This window comes from Humulus lupulus, chromosome 4 (assembly GCF_963169125.1).
Source record: "Humulus lupulus chromosome 4, drHumLupu1.1, whole genome shotgun sequence".
In the NCBI taxonomy this organism is placed as follows: domain Eukaryota; kingdom Viridiplantae; phylum Streptophyta; class Magnoliopsida; order Rosales; family Cannabaceae; genus Humulus; species Humulus lupulus.
Genome location: NC_084796.1, coordinates 250,782,222 through 250,795,169, shown reverse-complemented (window position 1 = coordinate 250,795,169; position 12,948 = coordinate 250,782,222). Strand labels below are relative to the sequence as shown.

The following is a 12,948-nucleotide window of genomic DNA, read 5'->3' as shown; positions in this document are numbered from 1 at the left end:
TTTGGATTGATCTCTTGGGGGCTAGATATTGGTGTGGAACCTTTGATTATCATGTTATTAATGGTATTCCATATATGGTTATGATTAGGTGACCGCTAAGGACTTAAAGGTTGATCGTTCTCAAGGATCGTTCTTATATTGGTACTAGCTCGAATCTGAGGTAAGAAAACTGCACCTTGTGTATATGTGACCTGCATGGTTATTATGGATGCATGTTGGTTGATTATTGAGCATGACGTGCATGGCTATTATGATGCATGTTGATTGGCTACTGAATATGACATGCATGGCTATGATTGATGCATGTTGGGTGATTAAATGTAAACATTGTTAGCATAATGAATGCTTGGAAAATCTTGTCCATTTGCATATGATTATTATTGAGGCGTGCTGGATGATTAAGTGTGATGCATGTAATGCACGAGAAACATGTGATAGGGCATGCCATGTACGATGAATATGAGATTGGTCAGAGCTTGAGTCTCTGAGTTTGTGCATGATCATGACTGTGCTAGAAACTGTTTAGTAAGCATGCTGAATGCCTTATTCTTGGATAACTGGCATATGATACATATTGATAGCATTGCTTGCTTGTGTATGGACTGAATACAGAATCGACAAAAGTGTTAGTATCAGCTGTGAGGCTGTGACTTATTTGTCAGGCTCGGCAGTGTTACTGGACACAGGTCAGGAAGCGCTGACTTACTTGTCAGAACGGCCTTAGCGTGAATCACACAAGCCAACAGAGATTAGATCTAATCGATTACTAGCATTGAATGACTCAAGGAGCATTAATGCTTGACCGACCCTGAGGGTCGATGAATAAACAGAGCTTGAAGGCCAGTGGCTTACCTATCAGCCACTCTCTTGCTAGAAAATAGAGCCTGAAGGCCAGTGGCTTACCTATCAGCCACTCTCTTGCTAGAAAACAGAGCTTGGAGGCTAGTGGCTTACTTAACAGCCACTCTCCCGCTAAAAGACAGAGCTTGAAGGCCAGTGGCTTACCTATCAGCCACTCTCTTGCTAGAAAATAGAGCCTGAAGGCCAGTGGCTTACCTATCAGCCACTCTCTTGCTAGAAAACAGAGCTTGGAGGCTAGTGGCTTACTTAACAGCCACTCTCCCGCTAAAAGACAGAGCTTGGAGGCTGGTGGCTTACTTAACAGCCACTCTCCCGCTACAAAACAGAGCTTGGAGGCTGGTGGCTTACTTAACAGCCACTCTCCCGCTAGAATCATGTGATGTGCACCCATTGGTTTGAAAGCTTTATGTTCAGTGTGGTTATAATGATAATCATTTGATAATATTTATGAAAAGCATTATGTTTTCTTGCTGGGCTTCGGCTCACGGGTGCTATGTGGTGCAGGTAAAAGCAAGAGGAAGCTAGACCATCCTTGAGTTAGAGGGCTTAGGTGATGACGTGTACATATGCAGCTGCTCGACCGCCACGGTCGAGGTTTAAAGTGGAACTAGGGTTGAACCCTGTTTTGCCGCTTAGAACGGCCTGTTGTAAATATTTTCTGTATTAAACTCTGAATTGTATTTTCGGGATCCCAATGTATATGTTAAACGTTCTAGTGAAACGTTATATCTTAACCAAAATGTTTAATCCCTAAACCGCTAATCATACTTAGATCACGATTTTGGCCAAATGTCTCGATTAGCGAGTTTAGCACTATTTACAAGGCACACCGTAACGGTCCCAGGAGTTGGGGCGTTACATAAATGTACTATTATTATCTAATATAGTCATATCATAAAGTTGGCCATAAGTCAATTCAATTTCAATTCTAAGTGATTAATATTCTAACTGATTGTATTATTCAAGTCATTTGATTTGTTCGCAATCAGCTTACCCTACATACTAGCCCATACTAATTACATCTTGGGGATTTGTTAGTATAATTGAGTGAGAGTGTTAAGCATAGATATGAACATCTATAGCTTCTAGTAAGAAGTGAAATTATGATCACCTTATAGCTTGGTTCAACGCGTTAAATGATTTAGTACTCATTTATCTTATTAAAGTTCACATAAATATCATTTACAAGGAACTTAGTGGTATTTAAGGATTAAATACAATGATAGGTAAAATGGTAATTTGTACCTATTGACGCGGTTCTTCGCCAACAGGTAATTAAGAGAAAGAGAGGAGATGATTGTAAGAAAAACTCATTGCAGGATCTTTATTTATTTTCATGCAATTTATATATTATCAAACAAACATGCAAATTCCTAGAACATGTTCCTATGAAATTGATACAAATACAAAGTAAAGTAAAAACTTACATTACGCAGCGGAACTGGAACAACTCCATCCTTCAATCTCTCTAACCCTTGATTCCATTCTGTAGCAGAGTATTATCAAGAGATTGAACAAGGTCAGCAACACAGTCTTCCTCACCAAGCCTTTGATCAACCTAGAACTAGTGTGGGCTGGCTCTCAACACATGAGATAGAGATCTAGAAAAGAAGAAGAGATTGTGGCTAAGAAAGGATTAGAGTGTCTAGGTTTTCACTTACCCAAATCAACTGAGACTGACTTGCTGCTGAAAACCCTAGATATCACATTCCTTATATAGGCAACTTAATGGGATTTATTTAAATTTAAATTAATTAAAAATAATAAACAAAACTAAAAGCCTTGGGCTGCCATAAATGAACTTGGGCCCAATCTCTTTATTTTGAATTTAAATCCCAATTGGGCCTAAATTCAAAACCTTTTTTTTTTTAATTAATTAATTAAATCCTTATTCAAATTAACTAATTATAATTTGAAACTTGATTTAATATTATTTATTTATATTGATACCAATTTATCAATATTAATAAATTTACCCAAATAGTATATTTTATTCTCTAAATCTCATATCTCTGTAAATTTTCCAAAATTGACCTAGTCAACTTTAAAAATCCTAATTGATAATTAAATCAATTAATTGAGACATTCTAGATGATTTACTCAAAGGTGATGCGGAGACCATGGATCCATGAAATCAAGCTCCAACAAGTTACCGTGAATTTATTTACGAATAATTTCACTACCTTATTAATTCCTCGTGACTCCACTATAGACTCGGAATTGAACTCTTGAATTCATAGAACGTATTTTCAAAACCATAAATACGTTATCCATTGTTATAACCATTACAATCAGTCAATCATCTATCGATGACTTATTAACGAGCTGGGTGTAAATTACCGTTTTACCCCTCATCAGTATTTTATCCTTAACTCCCACTAAGTTCCTTATAAATGATATTTCCGTGAACTTAATCACAGAAATGAGATCTCAATCATTTAACCTTTTGAACAAAGCAATTAAGGAAATCATCTTTTCACTTTTCATACAGAAGTTATAGATTTCGTATCTATGAATAATACTCCCACTCAATTACACTAATAAATCTCCAAGATGTAAGTATGGGCTAGACCGTAGGGTAAGCTGGTAATGAACAAGTCAAAAGATTTAAATAATATAATTAGCAGAATATTATCACTCAGAATTAAGATCGGCTTAATATATGGTCAACGTTGTGACATTGATTAGATTTGATAACAACGATACTTATTTATCAATCAATAATCAATATCGGTTCTAGTCCGATGTAACTAAATACATTCGATCTTATCTACTTGGTCGATGCCTTGGACAAGACATCACACCCTGAATGTGTAAGTAGATCATATCGTAGATTGCCTAATCAGTGAAAATCCAATGCACTGATCTAATCTTAGGACTCGTTCTTTTGAACATATAATTACAACTATAATCCACTGTGACCTAGTCACTATAATTGTAACTATCCATATGTTCGAGATTTTATAAATGTTTGTATTATTTCAATAATCATGTAATAAAACAAGCAAGCAACACGGTTGTCAAACTAAATGATTTCTACTACTTTTATTGATAATATGAAATCATGCTACATGTCCGACATGGTTTTATAAGGGCATAAAACCCAACAATGATTAGTGCCAAATATAGAACCGTAACAGATATATGATCTTGGTGAATGAAATAGGTGACTCGAGACACGTTTTTAAGTGGTTCAAAGGTTAAAATCCTTCTACTCCACTAGTCAATATTATTGATATATTCTGGGTATTTGGTTACAAATTATATCTCTCCAGAGACTATTTTTTCCAACCCTTATCAACTCCCAGGGTCTCCATATTTATAGGAGAAGGCACCTGGAAGTTGGTAAGGAGGTCATCCCGTGACCTTCTTATTTGTCATATCAACTCTGTGACATTCATGATTAATTCCTAAACCTGACACATAAGTATGGTCAAATCGATAGATAAGGAGATAATGGGTCGCACGGCCCAACTCAGCCGTGGGTGTCTGAACATGCACGTTCCTGCAGCGTGTCCGAGAAGTCAGGGAGATATCGGACACGTGATGTCAGATATATGCACGTTTATCTTGCGTGTGTTGACTTTACAAGGGGTCATGGCCTCCATATCTAGCTCGTACCACGAGCTGTGCATCTGACCCGACCTTCGACCTTTCGCTAACTTGCTCCAGTCTTGGGACTCTTGGCGAGTCCTTGAGGATTCCTTGAGCTAAGGGGGTACGACCTCAAGATAGGATTTCCGACCTGGGGGATGTTTATGGACTAACCATGATTAGTCCGAAGCTCGGCTTGCTAATCAGCCCGTGGGAAAATCAGGGCGTACAGTACCCGACTCAGTTGTTGATCTTCTTTAGATGATTGAATGACAAATTATAGTTGTAACAATGGATAACATATTTACTTTAAGTGTAAAGCGTCCTATGAGTTAAATAGTGTAATTCCGAGTCTTTAATGGAGTCACGAGGAATTAATAAGGTGGTGAAATTATTCGATAATAATTTTACGGTAACTTATTGGAGCTTGAATTCATGGGTCCATGATCCCCACAATGTCTTTGATTAAATTATCTAGATAATCTTGATTAATTGATTTAATTATCAATTATGATTGTCAAAATTGCTTTGTGTCAATTTTGGACAATTTTACTAAGATGTGAAATTTAGAGAAAAAAATATAAATTTGGGCAAATTTATTAATTATGACAAATTTGTGTCAATTTGATCAATAATATTAAATCAATGTTCAAATTATAATTAGTTAATTTGAATAAATAATTTAATTAGTTAATTAATTATTGTTTAAATATAATTATAATTATATATATGTATATAAAGTTTTAATAAAACCTTATAACATTTCGTTTATAAGGAAATTTGTTTATAAAATATATTATATTTATTTAATTAATTAATAAAAGTTTTGTTTTATTATATAATTATATAAAATAATAGTATTTGAATTTAAAGGCTTTCATACTTTGAATTTAACAATAGTATTTTTAAGTTATTATTTTAATTATTTAATTAAATTAAATTAATCCTAAAATTATGTTATAAATAGGTACTTAAATATAGGGTTTTGAGATCTTAAGTTTTGAGAAAGCAAAAACCCAGACTTAAAAGACCTATTGTGGCGCCCACTTCTTCTCTATAATTTTACCATCTCATGTGTTGAGAATTGCCCACCCTAATCTAGGTGATCAAAGTTAATTGTGGAAGAGTGTGTAGTTTGAAGATCCAGTTCACTCTTTCGTCATTACTCTGCAACAGAAAGGAACAAGGGTTAGAGAGAGTAAATGAATGAGTCTCAATATCTGTTGTGTAAAAGTAAGATCCTCAAACTCTGTTATTTAATTTACTTTGTGAAATTCATTAGAAACATGTTTCTAGGTTGTTTTATATGTTAATTTGTTTAATATATGAAACATACATAAAATATGATCATGTAAAATGTATTCCCTACTGATTGTAGATTACCTTTTGTATTTCTATATTTCATATTATTCTACAGAGGCCATTTTATGATTTTGAACATGAGATGCCCAATAAGGAAGATAAAGTAGAAAGAAGAAGGCAAGAAAGAGATGGAAGTTTTTGGGTTTCATTTTTCTTTTTTCACCTAGTTTTGATCAAAATTTTGGGCTATCTGTGTGTTTGATCGCTATGAACAAGAACATAATTTGATTTTACTTAAGGTTAATTAAAAAGTTTTTAATTAATTAAATTTATTTTTATTTTTAGTTTCTAATTATAGTTTTTTTTAATTATTTATTTTTAGTTTTAGTAAATAAGTCCATGTCATCAACCACGTGGACTAATAAAGCAATGACACATGGACATCCTTGTTCTAGACTGACACTTAATGTCCAATAGTGGATGGCTACAAGAAAAATGTAATAGTCGGGAGTATTGCTGTCAAAATTTTTTATTGGGGTTATTGGTGCTTCAACTCGAAAAAATTGGGGGGTTTTGCCGCAAATATCCCTTGTTAATATAATGGAGTTTTGCCATAAAAAATACCCTTAAAGGAAGGAAAATGTTGCGGCTCACAATTTGGCTAGGCACGCCCTAGGCTTAGATGACAAGATTTGTTGATTTGAGGAAATTCCTCCCCCTATTTCTGCTGTGATCTAATTCTCTCTAAATAGTTTATAATGTAATTACATATGAATTTTATTAAGGTCTATTATTGGGTTTGGATCGTTGGTTGGATAAGCAATCCCCCAAAAGTATTCCCAACTTGATTTCATTAATATTTTCTTATGTTTGGTTTATTTTTGTGACGCAGGTACTTTAATGACCTCTCAAATTGAGGCATTGGTATTATCAGGGGCAGTTGATTGAGATTACTTTTTCTGTTGTCTTCAGTTTAAACCCATTTTTGCAATTGTTCTAAAACAGTTATGTTTGATTACCTTATGCGAACTTCTTTGTCTAAATTTTTGAGAGCTTTTGAATGTTCTTTGGTTAGACGAAGAGTTTATATTGGGTAGAGGATTATCCTCTCTTTCAATTTGTACATTTTATCTTTCCAGTCTGAATAATAATAAAGTTATTCCTGACAAAAAAAAAGTCTAATTTGTAATTAAGTTGAAAAAGTTGATTGCTTGTGAGCTTTTTCAGCTCCAACACCAATAAAAATGGTCAATTGGGTTATATTGCTTCTCGTCCAACTTAAATGAAACTAAAAAATAAGGGGGTTTTTGGTATAAGGAGTTCAAAATTATCTGATTAATGAGAATGTTAAGGAGGAGAATATAATTGTCTGGAAACTAGTAAACTTTGTTTGGTTGTGCATGAGAATATTTGGTTAGATTCCCGTTAATTGAATTATTTTAATTGTTTGGTTGAACACGACAATGTTCTACACTATTTTTAAAAATTTAATAAAAACAATAATATAACATATCATAATATACACTAAATTAAATTATTTATTTTAATTTAATTATTTTTAAAATTAATTATATGTGCACCCATTCTATTATGATTAATGTGGATGTTTGAAATCCACTTTTTTTTGGAAGGATATAAGATTACTCTCTCCTAGAATAATCTCATTTCCACTATCTTATATAATTCCCGAGTTTAAAAAATGAAACACCTTATACCAAACACATAAATCTTGAAGATTATCATTTTCTCGCAAATATTAATTTATACCAAAGTGCCCTAAGGGTTTTGTTGCGAGTTTGCCATTATAAAATAATATATTTAATATTATACATATTATTTCTATATGTTAGTGATGATGTGTCAAAAGTCAAAATGATGACGTGGATAATCATGTTAGGTGGATGTACTAACGTGGAATTGAATGTGAGTTAAAAATAGCTAAGAAGGAATGCTAGCATGGTTGAAAGACGATAGAAGAAATGTTTTGATTATTAAGGGCCCGATTGGTAGTGAATCCAAATTCAATTTTATGATTTCAAAAACGAAAAAATTGTAGGACCCACATGAAATATTTGATTGGTTGCTTGTTTTCAAATTCTCAATCTAAATACTGATTATAACTTTAAGCTACAAAATAGAAAACACTATTTTCATGTTTTCTCAAATCATCATATCCTAAAATCCTACAAATCTATCACTTTTTTATATTTTCGGATTCTCTACCAATCACATATTTATCTTTTTAAAATTCAAAAACAGTTTATGGATTTTGAACCAATCACATTTTCAAAAATATGTTATAAGACTATAAATCTAGATTTCTATTTTAGAAATACACTTTTTGAAAATGCAGTTTTTCTATCACGAACCAATCAGACCTTAACTCTTCAAACGGAAAAATGAGTTGTCTTTGTAAAAATAAGAGTTTCTTCTCATGCATTTAGAGGAAATTTGCTATTTAAAATGTGATAGATAGTAGCCTTAGCCTATAAATAGGTGACTCTCCAATGTGAAAAAGCAATAAGCTTATTTTGATACACCACAAAAGTGATGAAATCACGATTGAGTTTGATCAAAACTGCAGAGATTCACAAAGTTAATGTTAGATTCATATCTCTACAAGTTTGTTTCTTAATTATGTGTGTTGGGAAATAACTAGTTACCACTTTGAAAGTAAAAACATTGGTAATAAGTTGTCGTGTTATGTTACTAATTATAATTCCCATATATTTCAAAAGAGAAATGATATGTGCAACCCAAATATACACTCAAATATTACATACAGTGATGTAGCAGTTTAGCCTAGCCAATCACATTTATTAAAATTAGGACCTACTGTTTTTAAAAGCAGTGATACGTCAATTGTGTAATGTTTGGATGCATATTTTAGGTGCACATATCATTACTCATTTCAAAATATGTATTTTTTTCCCTATAACTCTAACCCCTTTCCATATTTCTTAAAAGTTCCAAATAAAATAGAGAAATTTACAAAAAATACATGTAATTCATAAAAAAATATTTGAAATTACGGATGCAAAAAATAATTATGAAAATATTTGTTCTTTTAAACAAGATTATAGATTTTTTTAACAAAAATACGGAGGGGCAAATTTGTAAGTGCGGACTAGCAATTTTGAAACCAACATTTGCAAGGAACAACTTATAGAAAGAGATTTCTATAAACAACATTAACATTCTAATTTGTAACTAAAACACATTTTTTGTAACAAAATTTACATGATTAATTTAGTAACAAAACAATGCTTTCTTTTAAGTATAACTAACATTTTGCATAACTTATACAAAAAAATACCAAAATTTTCATCATTGAAATGGGATTTTGGGGGGGGGGGGGGGGGGGGGGTGGGTTGTGAATCCAATAATTATCAATTCTTTGACCCCAAGGATCAAACAAACTGACTTTGTGATAGAGATGAAATAGTAAAAAAAAGAAGTGTGCCACCCAAATTTATGGCATAATGACAAATAAATAAATATTGAAATGCACTTAAGTGCTTTTTCGAACAATATTAGAATGACATGTGAAATAATGAGGTCATATTAAAAATAAAAAAGGTAAATACTATTTTGGACTTTGTGTTTTACAAAAGTTACCGATTGGCTCCTGTGTTCTGTTAAATGACAATTCAGATCTTACGTTTTACAAAATGAAACAAAAAACTACCTTATACCCAATTTTGGTAAAAAAAAATTCAATTATTAAGTCGTTAGTGATGCGATGAGTTCAGAGAAGCAATGAAAGTGATCGAGGAGTTGAGAATGAAATATTATATTTTAAATTTTTTTGACTAAAATTGGGTATAAGGTACTATTTTGTTCAATTTTATAAAACATATGGTCTGAATTATCATTTAACAAAAAAAATAGTCTGATCGGTAAGTTTTTCAAAACTCAGAATCTAAAATAGTATTTACCAAAATAAAAATAATTTTGGAGTGGGTTGGTTTTATAATTTTTCCAATAAAACAATACTTGCTAGTATGCTAGATTTGGGTAGACATAGGCCAGACTGTATCTTACAAGGCCACGGCCACTAGTATGGGCCTTAAGGAACTTAAGGTCATGATGGGCTGGCCCAAGATTCATTTTTGGGCTCACGGAAGCAAATACGACGTCGTTGTGTAAAAAAATAAAAAGTAAAGAAAAAACGACAAGAGAGAGGGGGTGATCTGCTCCGACGGTGTTGACGAGTTCAAGACGCAGATCTCAATGATCCGAAATCCAACGGTGAGGAGTTGTCTTCCGAAACATCAGAGACCTCAAACAAACAAATATACCTTTACTGCTTTCCTTTCTCAATTCTATTTTCTCTTTCTTTCTCTCTCCGAAGAAAATTTCAACGGCCGGCCGGTGGTGGTGGCGTAGCCAGCGTCTCCGTAGATCTGAATCCTCTCTTTCCTGATCTATCCGGTAACGCTCGTACTCCTTCCTCTTCAATTTTCTATTTTCCATTTCCTTTGAATCAATGAATTGATGAATTTGAGTGTTTGTGTGTGTTTACGTTAGAGCAAGTGACATATTTGGCATCGCCATGGCTGCTCCACCCGCTAGAGCTCGAGCCGATTACGATTATCTCATAAAGCTTCTCCTGATCGGCGACAGCGGTACCATTTTTTAGTTTCAATTTATTATTATTATTATTTATTAATTTGGGGCTAAAAGTCATTGTACTAGATTTGATTTGATTTGATTTGATGTTAGTTTTAGGGGATGTTTTGTAATGTAAAGTTCATTGCTCGTTGGATGATATGATAATGCTAATGCTGATGCTACATTCAATTGTAATTGTAAATTAGTTTCGATTAATCATAAAATGCTCATCAATTTATGGACCTAGCCTTGCTTTTGCTTCTCCGAATGTTTTGATAAACTTTGAACTATTTATGGAAACTGTAAGTCTCCAGTTATCATCATGCAACTGGCTGAGTCACATTGTCTGTTGAAATGGTATTATTTGGATAATTTTGGTGTTGTTTGAACTTTGATGGACCTTTTTTAAAATATTGTGTATCGAATCACCACTGGAGGACGTGAGATGAGATGAAGTTCTTTACATGTTTGTTGTGGGTTCTGAATCAGTTTTGTTTTGCTGTGCTGTGTTTTATCTATCTTGGGGATGGGGGGTGGCATTGCAGGTGTGGGTAAGAGTTGCCTTCTTTTGCGTTTCTCTGATGGGTCCTTCACAACCAGCTTTATTACAACCATTGGGTAGGGTGTTTTGATATATTCAGTCCCTTTCTGCTCTCCTTTTCCTTAATTCTTGTTTAAACTTAAATTCAGTTTTCACCAATATGGACTTTATTTTTTAACAGCATTGATTTCAAGATAAGGACCATCGAGCTTGATGGAAAACGTATTAAATTGCAAATCTGGGATACTGCTGGTCAAGAGCGGTTTCGAACTATTACAACTGGTTAGTATCTTACTCATTGAAAATGGGAGAGCTTGATAGTTTTCTGTTGGCTTTATACTCCGGTTGTTCTGTGTAATCTGTGATCTGTATCAATTTATAATTTTAATGTTTCCTCAAGAATATTTCGCCCTCTTTTGCAGCTTACTACCGAGGAGCCATGGGTATTTTGCTCGTGTATGACGTCACTGACGAGTCATCTTTTAACAGTAATATCTTCGTTTACTATTTCATACTTTTATCATTTTCTCAGTTCTGCTGATTTTATAAAAAAGTGTGGCAACTGGCAACCATTTTTCATGGTATTGCAACTTCTTGCTATTCGTCGTGTTTTTATTTGTCAATGAATTGTTGCAACCTTCTTTGTATTTTAAATTGTAACTGATCCTATTTCGTTCTGTTTTCAGACATCAGGAATTGGATCCGTAATATCGAACAACATGCTTCTGACAATGTTAATAAGATTCTCGTGGGCAACAAAGCTGATATGGATGAAAGCAAAAGGGTTTGCTCTCCTCTCTCAATATCTATATGCTATGTGATATGGTGATTGTGGATGTTGTCTTGATTCATACCCTTTTTCAGGCTGTCCCCACCTCAAAGGGCCAAGCTCTTGCTGACGAATATGGCATTAAATTTTTTGAGACTGTGAGTGGTTACTTTGTTACTGATGATGGAGCTAGTGATCAAATTTTTTTACTTTATTAAATATGCTGAAAAATTCTTGTGTGTTGCAGAGTGCAAAAACAAATTTAAACGTGGAGGAGGTTTTCTTTTCAATAGCTAGAGATATCAAGCAAAGACTTGCAGATACTGACTCGAGAGCCGAGGTATGCGCCATTGGAACGCATTTCAACTTTCCGATCACTAGCTATAACTTCTGTTATGTGTCTTGTCTATGAATTTACCATGTATTAGTTGTTAGCAACATACAGAGAGAGCCTTAAATCCTTTTTTCGAATGGTTGCAGCCTCAGACGATCAGGATTAACCAACCGGACCAGGCAGCGGGATCTGCCCAAGCCGCCCAAAAATCATCTTGTTGTGGGTCTTGAGAGCCAAGCAAATTGTGATTCAAAATTGGTAACTTTCAAAAGCAACCATCCATCCTTGGTTGGAAAAAAAACTGATTTCGCTACAACTATGTCACTGGCGCTTGTATTGCTTTCTCTTGTCATCATTTTACAGTTAGTTTGGGTGTGAAAGGTAGACCTCGTATTTTTTTACGAAAGTAATTACATATTAGTTCATTTTCTTTTAAAACTTTTTTTTTAATTATTATTATTATTAATCTTTGTGAGCTTGGAAAAAGAGTATATAAAAATCGTTTCTTTTGTGGGGTATGATGAGTTGGAGGAGAGGCATCTCAACTCTGATTTCATTCAATGCATTCCTGTGAAATACTCACTTCTTTTACTCTCAAACAATTGCAATTGAAGATTAAGCTTACCATTTTAATTTTATGTATTTTTACATAATACCAAAATGATCATGTTCAAAGCCTCTTTTATCTACTCTCAATGAATTCTTAAAGTGTCTTTTTGTTCAAAACAAAAAGAAAAGAAATAAAAGTCTAATTTATATTTGAGATATTGATGTGCCAAATTAATTAAATTAAATTAAATTAAATAGTACGCAAAAGAAAAAGAAAAAAAAAACGCCACTCGTTAAATGTTAAATCCTACAAAAGTTATTACTTTTTAAAATGTATGAAGACTACTTTTTACGAAAATTTTGTGATATTTTAGCTTTCATGTT

General features: G+C 33.3%; 1 protein-coding gene across 1 annotated transcript; it reads left to right on the top strand.

The window, feature by feature from the left end:
• Window positions 1-10,032: 10,032 nt before the first annotated feature.
• Window positions 10,033-12,533, top strand: LOC133831756 (ras-related protein RABE1c). The gene is made up of 9 exons (XM_062262161.1): window positions 10,033-10,191; window positions 10,288-10,385; window positions 10,917-10,989; window positions 11,094-11,194; window positions 11,335-11,400; window positions 11,599-11,696; window positions 11,777-11,839; window positions 11,929-12,021; window positions 12,162-12,533. Exons 2-9 carry the CDS (start codon window positions 10,313-10,315, stop codon window positions 12,243-12,245), a joined length of 651 nt encoding a protein of 216 aa, XP_062118145.1. The 5' UTR covers window positions 10,033-10,191; window positions 10,288-10,312; the 3' UTR covers window positions 12,246-12,533.
• The last annotated feature ends 415 nt before the right edge of the window (window positions 12,534-12,948 follow it).

Coding starts and splice junctions, on each gene's coding strand:
- LOC133831756 (XM_062262161.1), top strand. CDS start 10,313: ATGGCTGCTCCACCCGCTAGAGCTCGAGCCGATTACGATTATCTCATA. Junction 11,401..11,598: donor TGACGAGTCATCTTTTAACA/GTAATATCTTCG, acceptor TTCTGTTTTCAG/ACATCAGGAATTGGATCCGT. Junction 12,022..12,161: donor ATACTGACTCGAGAGCCGAG/GTATGCGCCATT, acceptor GAATGGTTGCAG/CCTCAGACGATCAGGATTAA.